Source organism: Cnephaeus nilssonii (genome assembly GCF_951640355.1).
Source record: "Cnephaeus nilssonii genome assembly, chromosome: 16".
In the NCBI taxonomy this organism is placed as follows: domain Eukaryota; kingdom Metazoa; phylum Chordata; class Mammalia; order Chiroptera; family Vespertilionidae; genus Cnephaeus; species Cnephaeus nilssonii.
Genome location: NC_137087.1, coordinates 13,171,354 through 13,193,994, shown reverse-complemented (window position 1 = coordinate 13,193,994; position 22,641 = coordinate 13,171,354). Strand labels below are relative to the sequence as shown.

The 22,641-nt window shown below is 60.1% G+C and overlaps 1 protein-coding gene across 3 annotated transcripts in view; it reads left to right on the top strand.

Moving 5' to 3' along the window:
• The window catches only part of ZMIZ1 (zinc finger MIZ-type containing 1), a 222,608-nt gene extending 202,062 nt beyond the window's left edge, over nt 1–20,546 (top strand). For 2 of the 3 annotated variants that reach the window (XM_079793043.1, XM_079793042.1), the window contains exons 13-25: nt 1,320–1,502; nt 2,639–2,716; nt 3,301–3,475; nt 3,976–4,117; nt 5,609–5,819; nt 6,942–7,047; nt 7,970–8,130; nt 9,126–9,193; nt 9,495–9,563; nt 9,958–10,202; nt 11,449–11,615; nt 15,234–15,491; nt 16,885–20,546. In XM_079793043.1, the coding sequence (XP_079649169.1) occupies nt 1,320–1,502; nt 2,639–2,716; nt 3,301–3,475; nt 3,976–4,117; nt 5,609–5,819; nt 6,942–7,047; nt 7,970–8,130; nt 9,126–9,193; nt 9,495–9,563; nt 9,958–10,202; nt 11,449–11,615; nt 15,234–15,491; nt 16,885–16,992 (1,971 nt within the window). In that variant the 3' untranslated portion in view covers nt 16,993–20,546. The remainder of the gene's footprint in view (nt 1–1,319; nt 1,503–2,638; nt 2,717–3,300; nt 3,476–3,975; nt 4,118–5,608; nt 5,820–6,941; nt 7,048–7,969; nt 8,131–9,125; nt 9,194–9,494; nt 9,564–9,957; nt 10,203–11,448; nt 11,616–15,233; nt 15,492–16,884) is intronic. The other variant, XM_079793044.1, reaches the window with a different exon arrangement.
• The last annotated feature ends 2,095 nt before the right edge of the window (nt 20,547–22,641 follow it).

The window sequence follows — 22,641 nt, the reverse complement described above, 5'->3', positions numbered from 1 at the left end:
CCCAAGGAGCTGTCCATGGAAAAGGCGGGGGCTTCCCGGTCGTCAGCCTGACATCGGCCCAGCGCCTGCCCCAGGGCCCCGCTCCCTGCTGTCCTGCCGCAGCAGGGCCCACCAGAGGCTCTTGATTCTTTGTGCTAGATCATCCTCTCCCTAGAACGCTGGGGCGACCGGTGCAAAGTGCCTGACCCTGGGCTGTGACACTGGGTGACAGCCGGCACAGCCTGGCCCTGTCCAGGAAGCCGGCGTCAGCTTGCACTGGCACACCCCCAGAGTCTGTGAACTGCTGGGCTCCTGGGGTGGGGCTGAGTCAGGGCCCCTGTCCCGTACAGGATCCCTTCTCCAGCCTGGGGGGCCGGCCGCAGCCTCCAGGGATGTGGTGGGGACCTCGCTGTCGCAGAGCCCCGTTCGCAGCACGGAGTTAGAGTTCCTCGGCACTGACAGGCGCCTCCCCCTCTGCGCTTTATCCGGTCCTCCCTTCGCTCCTTGAGCGAGTGCTTATTGAGGGCCTGTTTTGTGCCAGGCACTGGGACAGAGGTCTCCTAGACCTCTGAGGCCAGAGGGCAAGAGAGACGATTAACAGACAAGGGGTTTCAACAAACAGGAGGAGAAAACACTGACTCTGCAGCACATAATGGCTGGGTGGCTGGGTGGCCCGGAGGGTCTTGATCTTACTGATGGGGAAGGTGGCTGAGGGTGGAGACCAGCACGAGCAGAAGTGGCATGTGCCACGTCATAGCTCTCTGAGGACAGTGCCCCTGCCTGCCCCTTCCCCTCTCTGGAGCTGTCTCCTCTCCTCTCCCCTCCCCTCCCAAGTGCCTCCCCCGAGAGGGTTTTCTTAGTCCTTCGCCACCCTGGTCTCCTGACTTCTGCGCGGATGGCCCAGAACTAAACAGTGTGTTCCACTCGGTGTGGGGTGTGGGGACATTGCCCTCCAGACAGCCTCAGATGCAGGGCGGGGTCACCTTTCCGGAGGTGCAGCCTGTGGTCTGTGTGCCCGTCACATACCAAGCACCAGGGGAGAGAGACACAAGCCCCCACACAATGGTGTTAACAAGAGGCTTTAGCGGTACCCCCAGAGTTCAGAGGGCACGGTGCTTCGAAAAGATGGCTCAGAGCCAGTTGGACAGAATGTAATGTCCCCGCGTGTCCAGGCAAGAAGCGCCCCAATCTCAGGCTCCACCTCCCTTTCCAGGTGGGGAGGGATTCTGCGGGTGGGAAACGGCAGGGACGGATGAGAGAGGTGGGCGGTCCTGGCAGTCCAGCCGGCGGGCTCAGCTCCCGGACACTGACGACTCCCCGCTCTTTCTCTGCTGCCACAGCCCAACTATGGAAACCAGCAATACGGACCAAACAGCCAGTTCCCCACACAGCCAGGCCAGTACCCCACCCCCAACCCCCCGCGGCCGCTCACCTCACCCAACTACCCCGGGCAAAGGATGCCCAGCCAGCCGAGCACCGGGCAGTACCCGCCCCCCACGGTCAACATGGGGCAGTATTACAAGGTGAGTCCCCCCCACACCCCCACCCCACCGTGTCTTCTAGGCGTAGGTGTCCTCTGCAGTCGCCAGGGTGTGTCCTTGCTTGGAGCGCTGCATGTAGTGGCCAGAGGCCCGGCTGGCTTCTCTTGGTTCCTCTTCTCAGGGGCTCAGATGATGGTTTTCCTTCTCCTTTGACTATTTGCAGCACACCCAAGATAATAACAATAAAGGAAATACGTCTTTTAAAGGGAAAGCACCCTGAATGCATTAACATTTCATCAAAACCTTGTTTCTCCACATGCATGTCCAACATGTTGTAGAGTTGTTGTGGCTGTGATTTTTTGATTTTTTTTTTAATCCTCACCCGAGGATATTTTTTCCATTGATTTTTGGAGAGAGTGGAAGGGAGAGGAAGAGACAGAAACACTGATGTGAGAGAGACACATCAATTGGTTGCCTCCCGTATGCCCCCGACGAGGGCCAAGAGTCTGCAACCAAGGTACGTGCCCTTGACTGGAACCGAACCCGGGACCCTTCAGTCCTCAGGCCGACGCTCTATCCACTGAGCCAAACCGGCCAGGGCGTGGGTGTAATTTTTTAATCTCTGTCACTTGACATGAGATGATGGGCATGCCACTTGTTGCCTCGGTGTCCCGTGGTTCCACTTGCGCTGGCCGCCTAGCATTCATTCCCCTGAGGTAACGGCCGTATTTATCCCTCCTTTCCGGTGGACATTGGGTTTTCTGACTTGGCGCTTTTGAAATGGTACTGTGATGAATGTCTTCAGGCACATAGTGTCTCCCTTCCTTGGGGTTACGATAAAGTGCGTTCTCAGGAGTGGAGAAGACTCCGGAAATAGCTTACATGTATTTGCCGGGGAATGATGTCACCTGACACGGCCACCTGCCGTGTGGCATTACTGTTTTTGCTCCCACTTCGGCACAGTAGTGTTTGTGCTTTTGTACGCTCTTTTGCTGAGTTAGTAACTGTGGACAGAGAGAAGGGGAGCCCTGCCCCCAGGGGGTGACCTGCTCTACCCGCTCTGCGCCCCACCCAGCACTGGGGCCTCTTCAGCACCCCCTGGGCTCCCGGCAGACCTCACTGCAGGAGGGAGAGCAGCTTTCTCTCCGCTCACGGCGCTCTTGATCTTGCTTTCACAGCCGGAGCAGTTTAACGGGCAGAATAACACCTTCTCTGGAAGCAGCTACAGTAACTACAGCCAAGGGAACGTCAGTAGGGTGCGTAGTGTCTGTCTTAGGAACTATTCCCCGCGTGCCGCTCCCACCCCAGCCTCGGGATGTGAGGGGGGCCTGGGGATGGGGTTCTCTGCCTGGCTAGAGAATCCGCAGCTTCGGGGAGGGGGAGGAGGAGGGGCGGACCTGGCCGGTCCTGGAAGAAAGCAAGGTGGGGACTAAGAAAGGGAGAGGGGCTCCTGGGGAGCCACTGCCCTATGATGCTGCAGGCCGGCTCTGTCTGGAGACCCCCGTGGGCTGGCCCAGAGTCATGATGTGGGAGCGGGAACCCTGGGCTTGACCCAGCTCTTTCCTCCCGGGGTTACATCAGACAAGTCCCCATCACCCAGGGCCTGAGTCCCCATTGGTAAATGGGCTGGGGGACCCTTCACCTCCTACCTGTTTTCTGATGGGGTCAGAAGCCTGGGTGCAGCCAGGAAGGAGAGAGTGGTTTTTCCGGGGGCTCTCCTCCCTCGGGGGAGCAGGGCCCATAGCCTAGGACCTGGGTTGGGTGGGGTACATGTCCACAGCCATGGATCCTTCCATCTCTGTGACCCCATAACCGATGTGTGCTTTCTCTTTCCTTCCAGCCTCCCAGGCCAGTTCCTGTGGCAAATTACCCCCACTCACCTGTTCCAGGGAATCCCACACCCCCCATGACCCCCGGGAGCAGCATCCCCCCGTACCTGTCCCCCAGCCAAGATGTTAAGCCACCCTTCCCGCCTGACATCAAGCCAAATATGAGTGCTCTGCCACCACCCCCAGGTGAGCGCCCCCCTCTCCCTGCCTGTGTCCGGCCAGGAGCCAGGGGCTTGGAAGTTGGCCTGCCTCTGGGGGCTGGGCATGTAGAAAGGGCAGGAGGGCTGGAAAGCCACTCCCAAAAGGGAAATCGGAGGTGGGGTTCAGCTGCCAGCAGCCCTCCTCGCCGGCCTGACACCTGAGGCTGGGGGAGAGGCAGCCGGGAAGGGGCTGGGAGAGGACGCCGGGGCTTCCAGAGCGGGGAGCCTGTGGGCGGGAGGAGGAGACAGGGATGGGCGGGATGGGGCCGGGAGACGGGGAGAAGGACGGCTCGCTGGTGTGTGCTGGACCACACAGCCCAGCTCCTGTGGCCGTGCTTGCACCCACACCTGTGTGTGCCTCTGAGCACGCAGCCAAGGGTGCATGTCATGTGGGTGAGTGAGCCCCACCCACGGCCCCGGAGCCCACGCTTCTGTGCGCCCGTGGCGGCCAGAGGCCTGTGGCTCATCGGCTCCTCCCCCACCCAGCCACCCACAATGACGAGCTGCGGCTCACGTTCCCCGTGCGGGACGGCGTGGTGCTGGAGCCCTTCCGCCTTGAGCACAACCTGGCCGTCAGCAACCATGTCTTTCACCTGCGGCCCACAGTCCACCAGACGCTGATGTGGAGGTGAGTGTCGGGGCCGGGGCGCGGGCCAGGCTGGGTGGAGAAGGCCCTGTGGCAGCATCAGCCTGCCACCTTCCCCTGTTCAGCAACGTTGGCTGGCCCTCTGTGCGCAAGGCCCTGGGGATGTCATGGGGAACCTGACGGTGCAGGAGAGACAGACAAGCTACCTTCCCTGTGGCCTGAGGGAAGAGAGCTGTCACTCACCCAGTCCCAGAGAGTGGTCAGGGACGACTTCCCAGACCTGAAGGCTGAGGGCAGGGTGTTACGGCAGAGGCCCTGAGCTGGCAAGAGGAACTTGAGAGCGGCTCCTTGTGGCCAGAGCAGGGATGTGGAGGGAGAAGCTAGAGGGAACAGGGCTGGGTGGGGCAGAACAGACAAGCCTTGCAGACTGCGGGGGCTGCCACCTGGCGGGGCTGCTGCTCAGACACCAGGACGGGCGACTGAGCGGCTGGAGGTCCCTGCTGGGCCAGGCCCTGTGTTCCCTGCCTTCCATGCCTGATCTTTGACCTTTTGAGTAGGCAGTGCTTACCGGGTTAACAATGAGGAAACGGAGGCCAGAGAAGCTGATTAGCTTGGGGGCGGCAGGGGGGGGTGGGGGGGAGGTTCTCACAGCTGGCAGCGGGCGGAGCTGGGACATGGGCCTGGGTCTCTTGGATGCCAGAACCTGATGGTGTCTGCACCCTCAGTCCTTCCTCCTCAGGCAGGACTCAGTTCCATGCCATGCCTGTAACGAGGGCCGCTCAGCTGCCCAGGGGGCACTTCCGAGGCAGGAGATGGGGCATGCCCACACCTGCCACCTCTAGCAGGCTGCAGTGAGGGCCAGGGACAGACAGACAGCTGGGTGGCGTGAGGGCATGCGGCTCAGGTGCTCAGCAGGAAGGTGGAGAGACCTGGTGCAGGGCCCTGCTCCCCCACCCCTGCTTACCCATGAGTGCCCTGTCTACGAGGTTTCCTGTAGCCCTGTTGGGTTTCAGGCGTATGTGGTCACTGCTGGTTCATGGGGACTCCCTTTAGTGGTGTGTCTTCAAGGCCCACTCGGGGGGACTAAGCCAGACCCCACCCTGGCCTGGGTGCTTCTCCCATGCAACAGGAGCCTTGCAGTGGGCATAATCAGCCTCTCAGGTGGTCTTGTCAAATTAGTGTCTTTTTGTTTCTCTGTCCCTGTTGGGGGGGGGGAGGGCGGGGGGCAGGCATCGCCCTTATAGAGTAGGGGCTGGAGATCATGGCTGGTGGGGGCAGCTGGAGTGAATGGGTATGTGGAGTTATGGGGGGACTGGGTTGTTGGGATGGGTTTTGATTGGAGGTGGGAGCAGCGGGAATATCCAGGGTGAGAGAGGAGAGCTTGGGGAAGCTGGGGGAGCAGTTGAGGCCAAGGATAGGGTCTGCATGATACATGGGGCTGTATTGAGTTCGGGATGCATGGCCTGGCGAGGTGTCATGGGGGCCATGGGCAGCCCCCTGGCAGAGCTGACCTGAGCCCCGCCTCACCCCCAGGTCTGACTTGGAGCTGCAGTTCAAGTGCTACCACCACGAGGACCGGCAGATGAATACCAACTGGCCGGCCTCGGTGCAGGTCAGCGTGAACGCCACGCCCCTCACCATCGAGCGCGGTGACAATAAGACCTCCCACAAGCCCCTGCACCTCAAGCACGTGTGCCAGCCGGGCCGCAACACCATCCAGATCACCGTCACGGCCTGCTGCTGTGTGAGTGTGTGGGCAGCGCTGGGCACGGCGCAGGGAGCCAAGGTCCTCGACCCCCTTCTCAGCCTTGTCCTTGGGTCTCCATACCCCATCCCCACAGCCACTGCAGTGATCTTTCAGGAACACCCCCCAGAAACATACAGAGGCCCTGGGCTGTGGAATAAAAGCCTCCAAGCCCGCTATGCTCTGGCCTCTCCCCTACACCGCAGCCTCCGTGCAGTCTGCACTCTCGCTCCCTTCCTCCTATAGGCCCCTCTTCCTGGCCCCTCCTTCCATCCTCCATCTCCCTTGAGGCTCTGTGTGCCTCAAAGCGAGGCTCTGTTCTGGCTTCATCCGCAAGAAATTGTTATATTCTGGTCACCTTTTCCCCCGAGCCAGCTCCACCAAGTCTGGAGTTAACTCCTTCCCTTCCTCAGTCCATCCTCTCTCAGAATCACATGTGTGTGTGTCCCTGACCTGTGACTCATTGCTCTAGGGCCACATCTGAGCCACACCTCTGTCCCCAGAGACCAGGGCTTGGCACAAGGGCTTGCTTGGAAGTGCATGGCCTGCCTTGTTCTGGAGCCTCTCAGGACACAGGAGAGGGAAAAGCTTTGGTCTTGACTTTACGAGCATTGGGGCTGTGAGGCCTCCTGGAGATAGGAGTCACAGGACGGGATGCTCTCAGAGTGAAGAGCCTGTGGGGACTTGTTGGAGTGTGCAGTCCTGGAAGGCTTCCTGGAGGAATGAAGATAGGGACACTCTCAGGCAGAAAGGGTGGAGGATACATGGGGTGGGGGGCAGTGGTGGGCAGGGCTGGGACGTGAGGCAGGCTCCAGTCCTGCTGCCCAGTGTCCCCTGACCCATCCCAGGGTGCTTCAGTGTCTGTCATAGCCTTGTTGGCTTAGAGCAGAGACAGCTGCTCCCAGGTAGTGACCCCAGCCTGGGTCCCTTGACTCCCAGGTCCAAGGACACGTCCTGGTCCTTGAGGGCTTTCTCCCCCAGGTCTCGGGGCACCTGCTCCTGAAGTGTGTCACTGTGGACATGGCCTCCTAGGGGCCTCGGGTACAGGGGCAGCCGAAGAGGCTGCAGGTGGGTGGGCCATGGGGGCCGGGGGACAGGACCAAGCATCACTCTTCCTCGCAGTCCCACCTCTTCGTGCTGCAGCTGGTCCACCGGCCGTCCGTGCGCTCCGTGCTGCAAGGCCTCCTCAAGAAGCGCCTCCTGCCCGCTGAGCACTGCATCACCAAAAGTGAGTGAGGGCCAGGCCCCAGCCTCCTGGGCACGATCCATCGGGGACCTTTGGTTCCGTGTGCGACACCCCGGGGCCCTGAGTGGTCCTCCTGTGAGGCCTCCTGGAGGCCAGCCCTGGCTCCTGCCCTCCTCTGGGTCCATGGCGATGATCCGATGAGCAGGGAACTGTAGGAGCCGGTAGGAATCCTGACCCACCTGGTGCACATCACCAGGATGTGAGGCTGGTGAACACAAGACTGTCCTGTGGTGTAGACAGGCCAGGTGGGCTTCCTGGAGGAGGTGAGCACCTGGAAGGATGGGAAGACCTGGAGAGGGAGGAATCTTCACTGGGAGCGAGGCCCCAGCAGCTCATGCCTAACTGTAGACAGAACGACCTGTCTCAGCGTCCATTCCTTTGGAGGAGTCCCCAGGTGACCGTTCTGGGGGCGCCATGCGGGGAGGTGCGCTGCTGCTCCTCCCTGTGATTATGCTGCACGTTGCCTCCTGCTCCCGAGAATCCCGCCGGGCGGTCCGTTGTCCGTTCTCATTTCCACACTCGCAGAACTGAGTGCAGAGGCGCCTGAGGAGGCTCCGCTGACCCAGAAAATCCGTGGAGAGGTGCCAGACGGGGTTTCTGCACGTTTTGCAGAAAGTCCCCTTCTTGGGAAGGCGGGGCTTGTTCTGCGGAGCCGGGGGCACTGACGCGGTCCCCTCCAGGTGCACGTGCACCCCACACGTGTCGCACATGGGGCTGCCGTTGCAGAGTGCGGGGCGGCCTGGGGAACCCGGCAGGCAGAGCTCCCTTGGCTAGTTATTCCCAGAACCTCCCAGTTTCAGGGTGGGGATAGAGAACCAAAGTGTTTCAGCTGCTTGAGGAAGTGGGGAGGGGCGTGTGGAGCAGGGCCTGCCCTCCTCACCCACCTGTGCCTCCCACCCCACAGTCAAGCGGAATTTCAGCAGCGTGGCAGCCTCGTCAGGCAACACAACCCTCAATGGGGAAGACGGCGTGGAGCAGACGGCCATCAAAGTGTCTCTGAAGTGCCCCATCACATTCCGGCGCATCCAGCTGCCTGCTCGAGGTCACGACTGCAAGCACGTCCAGGTGAGCCGTCCGCAGAGCCGCTGGCGTCTGGCCGGGGTGGGGAGGGGTCGGCATGGGGCCGCAGGGCCTGCCTCTGACCTCTGAAGGACACTGTAGCCACCAGCCGTGATTCCACCACGTCAGCCATCATTTACTCTTTGAGCATCTGCGTGCTCAGGGCTGGGGCCGGGAGGCTGCAGAACTGGATTTAGGCTGTTCCTGCCCTGGCAGATGGCAGGTGCCAGCTGGAAATCCCGCCCATACAGCCACGGCTGGTTCAGGACCTGAGACAGGGACGCCTCTGCCCGGTCACTGCTGTGTTCCTGGGCCTTGCCCGAGCCGGTGCTCAGGAAATGAGTGACCGTCACAGTCCGGGTGGCTACAGCAGACACTGTGCAGATGCGGGCAGCCCGGGTGGCAGGGTTCACTGTGCTGGGGCTGCTCAGGAACGGAATCCCAGAAGAGGGGTGTGGGGAGCCGTCCGGGAGGAGCTGGGTGTGGCCTGCGGGGTGGGCAGGAGGAGAATAGGCTTCGGGCCGGCCAGCTGCCTTCTCAGCCCCACCCTCCCACTCACCCTCCCAGAGCTTCCTGTGGGAGAATGATGTGGGCAGGATGGACATCTGGTCACTTATTTGACACGCTGATGAACTGGACCACATGCGTCCTCAGTACCTGGGCTGGGCGGATGGGAGACCGGAGTCCATGCTGCCCCCAGCCCCAGCAAGAGGGGCAGTCAAGGGCACGACCCGTGAGGGGCGGCTGCGGGGGAACCAGGAAGGATGTAGGCACAGGGTGGTGTGAGGGGGGCTGGGCAGAGGCGTGCGGGGACAGAAAAGTAACCCCACCCGACAGCCAGCCCTGCGTCTCTCCACCATGTCTCCCTCCCTGGTGAGAGGCCTTCATAGGGTCTCAGGAGCAGTAACGTTGCATCAAAGCAGTGTCTGAGAGTCCTGATCTTTTCTGTCTGTCCATCTGTCTGTCCGTCTGTCTGTCTGTCTGTCTGTCGGCCTCCACAGTGCTTTGACCTGGAGTCATACCTGCAGCTGAATTGTGAGAGAGGGACCTGGCGGTGTCCTGTGTGCAAGTGAGTGACGCCCACCCCAGCGGAGCTCCTCAGGCCTCCCTCCGGCCCTGCTCTTTGGGGTCCAGCACCTCCGCCGGCCCTAAAAGCTAGCGAGAACCCACAAACAGCAGAGGCTGGGGTGACAGGAGCTGTACATAGTCACACTCCCCTGTGTCAGGCAGTCACAGGGCCGCCTCCCGGCAGTGCCTGCAGCATAACCAGCAGCGGGGACGGAGTGTGGTTGACACAGTGGGTGGGACGGGCTGTGCCCCCACCCCTTAGGGTCCAGGAGCACGGCCAAGCCTTTTCTCTCCTTTTCCAGTAAAACTGCTCTGCTGGAAGGCCTGGAGGTGGATCAGTACATGTGGGGCATCCTGAATGCCATCCAACAGTAAGTGGCTCCCAGCAAGGGGCGCGGGGGGCGGGGGGGGGGTAGGGCGGGCGGGGATGGCAGCCTGGATTGGGTGAGTGAGCATGTCAACATTCCTGACACCCTGGGCTAGAAAACCACTTACCCATCTCTCACCTTCCTCTGACTTTATCTCTGGGGGCAAATGCACTTTCCAGAAAGGACCAAACTCAGCCAGGGTAGGAAGCTGACAGTGCCCCCAACAGCCACTTCCTGGGTGGGGCCAGCTGCCCTGTGCCCGGCCACTTGCTTTTCCTAGCCTCAGTCTCCCTCTCTCTCACATGATGTAAAAACCCCATACCTCTGTCATAGGCCTGGGGCAGGGGACCTGGGCAGGGACACCTCCTATTCACAGCTCTGCCCCCTCCTCCCCCAGCTCCGAGTTTGAAGAGGTCACCATCGACCCCACGTGCAGCTGGCGGCCAGTGCCCATCAAGTCGGACCTGCACATTAAGGATGACCCTGACGGCATCCCCTCCAAGCGGTTCAAGACCATGAGTCCCAGCCAGATGATCATGCCCAATGTTATGGAGATGATCGCAGCCCTGGGCCCTGGCCCGTCCCCCTACCCACTCCCGCCTCCGCCTGGGGCCAACAACTCCAACGACTACAGCAACCAAGGTGGGTGATGCCAAACGAGGAGGGCAGCACCGGGTCCCAGCGGGGGCAAAGGACTTCTTTGCTGATGGTGGCAGGTGGAGGGGGGGCGGTGTGAAGAGGCAGAGGTGGCATACGCCCCCAGGACAATCCCACATCACTGGACTTGGGGGTACGGCGGCCCATGCACCTCCCATCTTAGTCCAACTGCCTGTTTCATCCAGCCCTGTGGTTGGCGCCCAGCTGGGAAGCCGGAGTGAAGAGCTGCCCCCTGAGCCAGCCTCCTGCCTTTCCCACCCCCACCCCCCGCCTGGCCTCCTCCCGACTCCAGGGAGGCAGGTGCCAAGCCCAGGGGCTCCCGAGCCTGCTTTGCTGGGGGCACACTGCCACCCTTTCCCCAGCCTCAGTGCTCACTGGGACCAGCAGGATACTCTCACGTGGAGCTCTCTGCCCTCCCCTCGTCTCTGACATCTATATTGTCCCTTCTCGGCAACGCTCCCACCCTGCCAGGGGCAGAGACCAGGGTTTTGAGCTTCAGCCTTGGGCTACCAAGGTCACCATCACTGACCTCTTACTCTCTGCTGCCAAACCAAGCTTCACCATATGGCCATTTCTAGAAAGTACCCACGCCCTCCAACACAGGGCAGCAGCTCCCTCATAGGATCCTGCTCTTAGGTCCACAGGGCTCCTGTGGTACAGGCCCAGAGGGGCTAGCCCACCCAGCCAGCGGCCCACAGCATGTGTCCGCAGCCACCAAGGGCCCAGCTTCCCCGAGTGCTGATCGGACCTTTCGCCAAGGCCACGTGCTGGGGAACAGCAGCCAGGAGGCCAGACAGCTGGCTTCCAACGGTGTCATCCTGATTCCGACACAGCTTTCTTTGTGAATCTGGCAGAACCTGACCCGTTCTGGGATGGTCGTCCCAGCCATGAGGTGCAGCCCTGTGGCGGCTGTGGGGGAAGCACTTCCAGGGGCTAGCTCAGCATATCCTGTGGAGGCCTGAGCCGTGGCCTCACTCCATGTCCCCTGCCCACAGGGACCAGGCCCCCCTTTCTCCCACTCCGCCCCTCATAGCTGTAGAGCAGCACAGGCCCTGGGGCTGAGGCCCACTGGACAAGGTCGCATCGCTGCCCGTGGCACAGCCCGGATGCTGAGGCTGCAGGAGCCAGCTGGGGCCTCAGAAGGACAGGACTTGGTTCTTAATTTATACACCGCCTGCAACCCAGGGGTGCTGTCTTCCCTGCCGTGACCCCGCCCATTTGCTCCCCGCAGGCAACAACTACCAGGGCCATGGCAACTTTGACTTCCCCCATGGGAACCCTGGCGGGACGTCCATGAACGACTTCATGCACGGGCCCCCCCAGCTCTCCCACCCGCCAGACATGCCCAACAACATGGCTGCCCTGGAGAAGCCCCTCAGCCACCCCATGCAGGAAACTGTGAGTACCGCTTCCTCATCCCACCCCCAGCCCCCACCTCTGCAGACGGCTCCCCCAGAACCTTCTAATGTTTGCCTCATTCCTCCCAAGCCAAGGGGAGGACTGAGAATTGGGTTTGGGGGCTCGGGAAGGAGTGAGAGACTACCTGGGGCTGCGTCATAGCCCATTGGCACCCTTGAACCTATTTCACCCAGGACACAGGCTCAGGAGATGGAAGCTTCAGGCTCCTCCCTGCATACACACATGCATACACACATGCACACCCCCATGTACAACCTCACACTCATGTACATCCCCATGTATAGCCTCACACACTTACACATCCCATGTACAGCCTCACACACTTACACATCCCATGTACAGCTTCACACACATGTATACCCCATGTATAGCCTCACACATATGCACACCCCATCTACAACCTCACACAAACATCCCCACATGCCATTCCCTCCCTCTCTCCCCCACTTAGACACACTCTTACATTACCTTACTGTAGCCCCGGCCATGTAGAATTTTGTCCCAAACCCAGGAACTTAGTCCCCAGGGATCTGAATCCTTGGGGTATCACCACCTCCTGCAAAAAGAAATGCCGGGAAATCTGCTTCTCCTGGGCATACTCACTCTGGTCCCATTTTACCTGTTACACATCCCGGCACGGCTGAGAAAGCCCTTGCGGGCAGGCTGTCCATTGCCACCCGAGGCCTCCCCACCGCGTGGCCCTGGCGGCAGAGGTGGGAGGCCAGTGAGCACTGGATAATTCCACTCGATTTACCAGGGGTTTCCTTAGCCTGGGCCCGGGCTGGGCCTTGTACCTGATGGAAGCAGGACAGACGCGGGCCTTGCACTAAGGGAGCACAGTCCTGGCAGGGCATGAAGGGAGCAAGAACAGTCGGGGTTTGGGGGAAAGCCTGAGGCTTCGGTGATGCTGTCTGCTCCCGAGGAGAGGAGGAGTGGGAGGAGGGTGCTGAGGCCCAGCAGTGGGTCCTGGGCCACATGGCAGGAGGGAAGGTCAGGGCTCCCTCAGAGGGCTCCTGTGTGGCAGCAGGTTGGGTCATCTTACACCGGAAGGCTCCATTCAGGCCCTTCATCACGTGGCCTGGAAGGAAGGGGCCTCTGGGCTGGGCCGTGTTCCACACACCTGACGTGGAGGTGGCCCTGCCACTGAGAGCGGGCCGTCCTGGGGCCGGAGCCACCTGATTGTTAGCGCAGTGGCAGAACCAGGAGTCTGGTGAGGGGCGCTCTAGCAGCTTTCCCGCAGGACCCCGAAAGCCTGGTCAGAAATAGCTGCTTTCTCGGGGCTTCGGCTAGGTACTTTCTGCCCTATGGGGCCCTCTACTTCTGGGGGCCTTTCCCAGCCCTGCCCCCCAGGACCTTAGCATTCCATGGACAGCACCCCACACCCCCCCCCAACTCTCACATGCTGCACATCGGAGCCCTCACAGTCCCCAGCACCCCACACCCCCCGACTCTCACATGCTGCACATCGGAGCCCTCACAGTCCCCAGCACCCCACACCCCCTGACTCACATGCTGCACATCGGAGCCCTCACAGTCCCCAGCACCCCACACCCCCCCCACAACTCTCACATGCTGCACATCGGAGCCCTCACATTCCCCAGCACCCCACACCCCCCGACTCTCACATGCTGCACATCGGAGCCCTCACAATCCCCAGCACCCCACACCCCCTGACTCACGTGCTGCACATCGGAGCCCTCACAGTCCCCAGCGCAGGCAAATGGCAGCGGGTGTCCTTCGCCTCCTGTGTCCAGCGGGACTTTCTCTTGCCTTGTTAGTCCTGCGTCTGGTTCCTCGGGGATCTAAGCCTGTGAGTTGACTTCATGGTCCCCCAGGAGGCTCCCCAAATATGCACTGTCCTTCCCCGTTTCTGGGCACTCCGTAGATGGCAACTGGACCCAGAAGTGCAGCGGTGCAAGGTGGGGTGGTGTGGTGTGGTCACAGGTGAACTCCCCCCACACCTGCCCCACCAGGGCAGCCTGCCCCAGCTGAGCACAGCCTGCCCCAGCTGGGCAGGATCCCCTGTGCGCAGGGACTGGCGGGAGGGCTTCAGCCAGCTGCTGGCTCACTCAAGGCCCGTGCCAGGTGGCAGGTGAACAGGTATGATCAGCAGGTCCAGAGAGCACGTGCCTCTCTGGGTCCTGAGACTCCAGCAAAATGTCAGGGCCAAAGGGAGCAGATGTGTCAGTACATCTGGAGACTGTCCTGGGCTGGGATGCCCCGCGAGTATGGAGCCCCTTCCTTCCCCCCCAGAACGTGTGCTGTGGGGCATCCACAGGCATGGGTGGGAGTCAGCAGCTGGCCCTATCCCTCCAGCTCCTCCTGGTCCTTCTCACCTCATGTGTACCCCACACTCGGTGCCCTGGGCCCCAATCTCAGGGCCTCAGCTGGAGGGGCACTGCTACGAGGGGCCACCTGGGCCAAGGGCAGAGGCCAGCCCACAGCCAGAGGGAACAGGAAGGGGAACTATCTAGAGATCAGGGAAGGTGTGGCTGCCGTTTTCAAACCCACAAAGGGGAAAAGGAATGCTTCGTGTGGCCCAGAGGTGGGGAGGGGAGGACGTACCACAGACCAGGGAGACGTCTGCTCACCAGGCTGCCCTGGTGGGTCCGTGCGCTCCCCTCACTGGCAGTGCGTGTGGGCTGAGGGCCTGACAGGTGTGCTGGGGGCAGGTGAGGGCTTGGACTCAGCCTTTCTCTTCAAGACCTAAGCTCTGAAGGAAGGGGGACAGCAAACAGACTAGCAGGGGAAGTTTAAGTCCCACCCACCACCTCCCCTGCCCACCCACAGCCCCCAGCACAGTGCGTATGCCCACGGGAGAAAGTGGGTCCTCTAGTTCACCTCTCAGAGAGGCACCACCCACCTCCACCTTAAGCAAAGCGGCCCCGGGCGAGCCCTGGTGCCCTAGTGGTGGGGAGGGGCCTGCCTTCCGTAGCACCCCGGGGTACAGCCGGTAGGTGGGTGGCAGGAGGAAGAGTCTGGGAGGCCCCACTCGGCTCCTTTGACTGGGGCTCAGTTCTCCCTGCCCCGGGGCATCAGGCAGGGCCAGTCCTGAGGCTCCTGGAGGAAACCTGTGTGCCCACTTGGGGGGCACAGACCCATGAGCTGCACGCCTGCCCCATGCTGTCTGTCCGTGTCTGCTCTCCTCCCCCGGCCCTTGGGCGCCCGCACCATGCTGCCAGCAGCACCCTCCCACCCCCCCCCCTGGAAACATGCCCATTGTGCTTGTCCATCCTGCCCTCGCTGTTGTTCATTGTGGTGGAGTCCGGGCTGGGAGGCGGCCGGCTCCCGGGGCCTGGCCCGCGCTGTCTGCTCATCTCCGAGCCCCTGGCCACCTCCCTCCTGGGCCCACAGCCTCAGCGGCCCCTTGCCCACCTTGCCCTCCACAACCTCCCCGACTGGCAGTTTTGGGGGAGAATTTTGTTTGTTTCTCTGCAAAAAAAAAACACAAAAGCAGCATTCAGCTTTGTAGGGGTTGGCTCTGTTTTGGGGGTTTGTTGTTTTCCTGGTTTTGTTTGGTTCTCATTTCTCCAGGCATCCCGTCGCTGTACCTCGTCACCTCACCTTTCTTTTCTCCTGCTCTCTCCTCCTCCACAGATGCCACACGCTGGCAGTTCTGACCAGCCCCATCCCTCCATACAACAAGGTTTGCACGTCCCACACCCCAGCAGCCAGTCAGGGCCTCCATTACATCACAGTGGGGCTCCTCCTCCTCCTTCCCAGCCTCCCCGGCAACCGCCACAGGCCGCTCCCAGCAACCATCCACACAGCGACCTGACCTTTAACCCCTCCTCAGCCTTAGAGGGTCAGGCCGGAGCGCAGGGAGCATCCGACATGCCGGAGCCTTCGCTGGATGTAAGTTGGGGTCCCCACTTGCCTTGGCCTGGGGCTAGGCCTGGCGCCCGAGACCTGCCCAAAGAGCAGGGCTGGGTGTTGAGGCTCAAGGCCCGGGTGGAGGAGGTGTAGCTGTGAGGGGCTGGGTGGGTGGCGTGTGGGCCCAGGCAGCTTGTCTCCCCAGGCTTCAACAGGAAACCCCACCTTGGGGAAGCCTCACTGAGGGTCTGAGGGTCCCCTCCCTGCCCTAGCAGCCCCTACCCCTCGCCCCTTGGCCACGGTCCTGCAGCCCAGCCTCGCCCCACCTTCCCCAGGCTCTCACAGAGTCCCTCTGGGCGGTCCGGAGGCAGCATAGGAGGCTCCTGCCCTTCTTCCCCTCCCCTCCTCCCCCTCTCGCCCACATTGAGTTTGCCATCTCCGTGTCTGCCACACTCTGGCCCGGGGCAGGGGAGGGGCTGGAATGACAGCCCCTCTGTCTCACTGGTGTGTGTCTGTCTCCAGTTTCTTGTCCGTGTGTTATCCATGCCCTTGCTTCTGCTTGCTCCATCGCTCACTCTGAGACAAGCCCCTGGATGGGGTGAGGGGCCCGCCTCCGGTCACGGGGCTACTGAGGCGGATGTGGGAGGCTGACACTCAGTCTCCCACCTGAGACCTGGATGGTCTGAAAGTTGGGAAGAGATGCTGGGAATGCTGGGGGAGGGGCCAGGGCTAGGGGGCGGCGGGGGGACCTGCAGAACTTGCCCTGCCTCCCAGCCCCCAGCTGTAGATTCCCAGGAAGGAGGCCTGCCCTCTCCTCAGCCACTCCTGCCCTGCAGCCCCAGCCCCGTCACCCTTGGCCCCGCAGTGTCAGTCCAGGGTGAATGGGTGCCCTCGCTGTGTGGTCATTGTGGGCTCTGCCCAGCTCTCCACCAACCAGGCCAGGGGGTGCCTTAGATTCACGAGGACCCCCGTGTGACAGGAAGACACCAAGGACCTCAGGGTAGAGGGTAGGGACCGTGCAGCCTCTGCCCAGGGCCGGTGCTGCCAGCCCGCCACGGGCCTGCCAAGGAGCGGAGAGCTCCTGAGAGCCAGAGATCCGGGAGGCAGGAGCTGCAGGGGGCGCCTCCGTGCACAGCGGGTTCCGCTGGGAGGCCCACTGGACTGCAGCTCCTTGGGGCAGGTGCCGGGGCCAGAGGAACTGCTGCGAGGAAGCCTCTGCCCCGCCAGGGGCCTTCCCAGCTGGTGGGCTTGAAACAAGCATCGGTGCCCCAGACCACACGTGGCCACGTGCATTTGGGGACAGCGAGCACGGTAGCTTCCCCTGTGGGGCCAGGACCCTGGGAGGCAGGCAGGCAAGGGAACGGGCATGGGATGCCCCATGTCCCTCACCAGCCCCTCAGCAGCACCTCATCCAGCTTCTGTGTTTCTTTTCCAGCTCCTGCCAGAACTCACAAATCCCGACGAGCTCCTCTCGTACCTGGACCCCCCGGACCTGCCGAGCAATAGTAACGATGACCTCCTGTCTCTCTTTGAGAACAACTGAAGCCCGCCCTCCGCCGGGGCCATCCCTCCCCACTCCGCTCCTTCCCGTCGTCCCACACACTTTCCCGCTGGGAGCCGAGTCCTCAGACCCTCCCCCCTGCCGTGGCCTCAGCGCGGAGGGGCGGAGGGTGCCCTGTGAAGGCTGTGGTCTGGAGCCGGTGCGCGGAGCAGGCCCGGAAGATGACCCTCACGATGGAAGCGCGGTGAGAGGACACCCGACAGCTTCCTGGTCCCTCCGTGTGCTGATCCCCCGCGACCTCCAGTGGCCACCAGGTTCTTCCAGTTTCCAAACTGTAACCCTGCCCCCCTGCTTCCTGGCCCAGAGCCTCCTCTGTGACTGAGCCCGAAAGAAGCCCCCAGCCCCAGGCGGCCGAGCCCTGGGGAGCAGTGACAGTTGGCTGCAGGGAGAACAGCCCGCCCACCACCATCACCCACCACAGAAAAGCACAAGCCTCTGGGACAGCGCACTCACGGAGGGCCAAGGCTGCCACTTGACCCCTGACCTCTAGCCAAGCTACCCTGTAGGCACTCGCTCAGCAAGCAGAGAAGGACGCGATGCTGTGTCTGAGAGAGGGTGTGCCATTCCTGCTTGGGGACTGGTGGGGAGAGGGTCAGGGCCTCCTCAGAGCCAGGACAGCACAGCAGGTGGCTCCACGACCTTGGACTCGGGCCTGGGAGGGCAGAGAGCGAGTGCCCAGCGGAAATTATTGTGCCCTTAGTTGGGGGCGGGGGAATGCCGCCAGGTGGTCAGTAGGAACGGCAACTTAAAACTGCTCCAGGCCACTCCTGTTTTTGAACAACAGCCTAAAGCTACAAAGTCATCTGGGGAAAAGAACATTGGACTTGGACAGCAAGCAAACGGTTTCTCCCCACGTGTTCTGTGTCCTCCCTCCTGCTCCTCTCCCACCTCTCCCAGACTGCTGCGTGGAGCACCCACTTCCCTCTCTACTGATTCCCCTTTCTTTGTCCCCCCCAGACGGCAAGGTGGGATGGTGGGAAGGCATGGGAGATGCCGGCTCGGGTGTGTGCAGGCGTAGCAGCAGGAACCCGGCATCGGTATCTCCAGCCCCCGCTGTCTGGCTGCCGGTGTCCGAGGCTGCCCGTGTGTGCTGGGGTGCACCCACAAGCATCAAGGGTGTCTTCGTGGCGGCCTCAGACACCGCGCTTGGCTGCCAGCCTCTCCCCTCTGTGTCCCTCCGCCGTCGAAAGCTCACCCCACACTCCTGCTGGTTCAGACAGAAGCAGCCTCTGGTTTCCCTCCACCACGTGGCTCCACTCAGCCGACTGCTCTGAGTCTCCAGGTAGCTGTGTCCTCTGCTCCCTCCACCGCACGGCCTGGGACGCTGCCAGGCCGGCGGGTCACTTGTGTCTCGTCTGTAAATTCGCTGCGCCCCTCCCTGCTGCTGCCTGGGGCCTCCTGCTCTCCGGTCCACCGTGTGTTCCCAGTCTCCGGCTCCCTCGGGGCGGGGCGGGGCGGGGCGGGTGGTCCCAGCACTCCTGCCTCTGACCGGACGGGGCCCAGCTGTCGATTTCCAGTCACTACCAGCGGCCAGCACAACGATTCCTGAAGGAAAGCTGCCGTTGTCCGCTCCCACCTTGTTTCCTTTGTCCCGTTGTTGAGGTTTTTTCAAAAAGTGTGGTGTTCAGTATGCAAATCAATTATTTTAAGAATTGCTTTTGTAAATATCTTTGTGAATATTTTAGTATTGTCTTTGATAATCTTCAGCATTTTCATGACCTGGTTATAGCCTTTGCTGGTGTTTTTAAAATGCCTTGACTCAACGACAAAGACCGAGTCCTTTTTTTAAAAAAACACACAAAAACAAAAAAGCATTCAGGGCTATTTGTACCGATGAAGGGACGAAGCGCAGAGGTGGCTGTGCCGTGAGTTAGAGACCAGGCTGCCCAGTGGGAGAGCCACGCCCAGGCTGGTGGGACGAGACGCAGCAGGGAGCACGTGGCCGTCCTTGCCCAGTGCCGACAGCCCTGGCTGGTGGGCGGTGTGTCCGGTGTGTGGGAATGTTCTGCCCCAGACAGACTTACAGACACCTTCCCTAGAAGTTCCTGCTTCCTGCCGTGTACTTTTCCCCAGAGAGGCCTGGGGTTCATTCTGGTTCTGGTCGGGGTGTCCCTGCTCTGCTCAGCTGACCTGCCCACAGCTTCCTAGTGCAGGAGGTCACTGCGCCCACAGCCGGGTCCAGGCACCTCCTCCGCCCTCTGGGGGAGCCCGGGCCCGGACCCGAGGTAGGTTGCCTGGATCCCCTTTCTCGTGAGCCCCCACCAGCAAGTTCAGCAAAGAGCCTTCCTGAACCAGGGTGTCGAAGCCCGCCCTCTGGGGACGAACTCTTCCAGAGCGATTTGGGGGCCAGGGAGGCATGAAGGCTCCCGGGCTGGGAAAGCCCCAGCTGATGGCAGACTCCGGGGGCAGCCTCCCCCAGCAGGGCACTTCTGAGCTCAGGAGATGCTTCCCTGATCCTGTTTGGATGACCACTTGGAGCCATAAGTAACCTCAGCAAAAACGAGGCCTCGGCAAGGCCCCTCTCCGCGCCAGGCATGCACCAGGCCACAGGCTGCCACTCCACAGACGGACAGGGCACAGACGGACAGGGCGCCGGCGGCCAGCAGGGAGCCCCAGTGCAGGCAATCACCCCATCTCCTTGGTTTGAAGCTTTACCCATGTATCATGTTCCCTGTACCCATTTTATTTTTTAAGAAACGTCTAATACTTTGTCCCTAATGGAAGCCCTACACCCCCAGAGAGCTAGCTACATGTCTGCTCCCTCTGCCTGACCCACCCGGGCAGGTGATGTCAGCAGCAGCGACTCCAGGGACGTGTGTACATATGTAAATGAGAAATAGAGACATGTTAACAGATGCATTCATTTCCCTTGGAATGTGTATTGTTTTTATTTTGCAAAACAAAAGGCTTGGAACTCCATCTTAACGTGAAAAACTAGATCCTGTTGTTAGCATTCGTGAGGTCTCTGCATCTGTCTCACTATGTAATATACTCTGACCCCGTGTGGAAAGGAATTTTTGTTCTGTTTGTTTTTATTTTACCTACATGTACTATTTAGCTTTAGTGTACTAGTCCTGCCACCTGTGTATTTTTAGGGTGCTATGGAAATAATGAAAAGAAATGGGGATTTCGGAAGAAAATTGTAACCAAATTCATACTTTGTATAATTTTTGATATCATGATCACAGGTGATTCACACGTACACACATAAACACACCCACCGTGCAGCCCGAAGTAACTCCCACGGAAATCTCCATCGTCTTTGTACATCGTGTACAATGCAGTCATTTCATACTTTAAACTGCTCAGAAAAGTAATTGTGGTTTCTAGTCTTGCAAAGCTGTATGTAGTTAGATGATGTGACAACTTCTAATATTTATCTAATAAATATGTATTCAGATGAAACCTGTATATTAGGTGTTCATGTGGTTATTTTGTATTTAAAGATCAAATTATTTGACTATTGCTAGACATTTCTATACTCTGTTGTAACACTGAGGTATCTCATTTGCCCATGTTAATTTTTTTCTAAATAAATTGACAAAAATGAAGGTTTGGCGAATTAGCTATTTTGTGAACGTTCAGGAGTGGTTTGGGCATTTTTGTTTTTGCTTTTAAACCACCACCCTGCCCAGTCACCCTGCAAAGGAAAAAGGAAGCAGGTGGCTTGGTGTTGAGGAGGAGGAGCCCCGCCCTGGGTGCCCCTGGAAGAGGCCCTGAAACCCAGGGCCCAGTGGGAGCCTTTAGAGCCTGTGCCCTCGCCTTCTGAGCCCCGTCTCAGCAGGCCCTGCCCCGGCGGTGGGACAGGCAGGTGGGGAGCGGGGTCTGAACAGGGCCAGGGGTGCTGGCCAGGCTCTGGTAGCCAACAACACTGGGTTTTCTGGGTTTACGGAACAGGAGCCTGTTCCCCATGTTCGGCCCCAGAGGGCGCTGTCCAGAGCATTTGGGAATGAAAAACGAAGCCCAGGCCTCAAGCTCTGGGTGTTGACTTAGCCACTCTCTCTGTTGGCTGTCTCTCCACGGTCTACGTCTTTCCCTGGCCACCCAGTTCTCAGCACCCTCCCCTCTAAGGACCCTCGGGTTTTCTTTCCTGTGACTGCACTTTGCTTGGGCTTCTCTTGCTCCAGCCCCGCCCCAGGCCAAGGTTCGAACTCTCCTTACAGCCTCAGCACCCGACACAACTGACTGCCCTCCCTGTGCCCTCCAAGTTCAGGGAAGGGTGTCTGATTCCGGAGCCCAGCAGCCAGTCGCCGTGCCTGCACTTAGCTCTGCCTCCAGCGGTGGGCACAAGATAGCTGCTGCGGCCTTCCCTCTGCAGGGCCTGGTGGGGGCGGGTCCAAAGATGGCGCCCCACAATGTGTCCCCTGGCGAGTGCGGGGGACTGTGTGTCAGGAGAGTGAGGTCTAGTTGTGAGGAGGCGTGTGTGCAGCAGCGAGCCGGGGTGCAGGCTGCGGGGTGGCATCAGCTACTAAACTGCCTGTGGAATCCCCCACCCCGGGGGCCTCTCCAAGGGGCCAGTTTCCCTTTTTGTGGGAGATGGAAGGTGAAGGACAGAAGGATTTACATTAAAATGGAATCCTGGCCCTGGCCAGTGTGGCTCAGTTGGTTGAATGTTGTCCTGTCACCAAAGGTCGCAGGTTCGATTTCCGGTCAGGGCTCATACCCAGAATGCCGGTTCAGTCCCCAGTTGGGGTGCATACAGGAGGCAGCTAATCAATGTCTCTCTTTCACATCGATGTTTCTCCCTCTCCCCTTCCCCTCTCTCTAAAATCAATAAGACATTTTTTTTTTTTAATGGAACCCTGTCCACTGCTGAGCCTCAGGCACTGCCTCCTGCCGCATCACAGGGCAGGGGGCGATTTCTCTGAGAACAGACCGTCCTCGGGGAGGAGCAGGGAGGTGGGGAGAGCTTCCCCAGTGCCCACCCCCTGTCGGCGTGAGAAATCGCCAAACCTGTAGAGAATTTTTGAGTTTATTTGAACCAAACTGTCAGCAATTTCAGGGAAGCAAAATCTCAACGGACCTAGAAAATGCTCTGGAAAATGGCAGTTTCGCTACTTATTTTGTTCATCTGAATCAAAGGGGAAGACAGGTGGGGTTACATGACATTCACTGGTGATAGATTAGGGAGGCGGGAGAAAGCAGAGCGGGGAGAGCTCTGAGACTGGATAAAACGTAAACCACGCCCTGCCGGTTTGGCTCAGTGGGTAGAGTGTTGGCCTGCAGACTGAAGATTCCTGGGTTCGATTCTGGTCAAGGGCACGTACCTCGGTTGCAGGCTCGAGGCAACCAATCCATGTGTCTCTCTTACATCGATGTTTCTCTCTCTGTCTCTCCCCCTCCCTTCCACTCTCTCTAAAAATCAATGGAAAAATATCCTCAGGTGAGGATTAACAACAACAAAAATGGACAGACACAGACTCCTTTTTCATTGGTGGCTGCAGGACAGGTAACAGTTACAGCCCGTAGAGATGGTATTCCAGTCACAGAATAACAAAGTAGGCTGTGCTCCGGGGGTGGCTGTGCCCTGAGGGTTCTGGAAAAGAAGATTGCTCTGACTTTCTAAAGGGATATTATCTTAGATGCCATGACTTAGGAAGTTTCCATTTTACACCATCCTACCCGGTTACT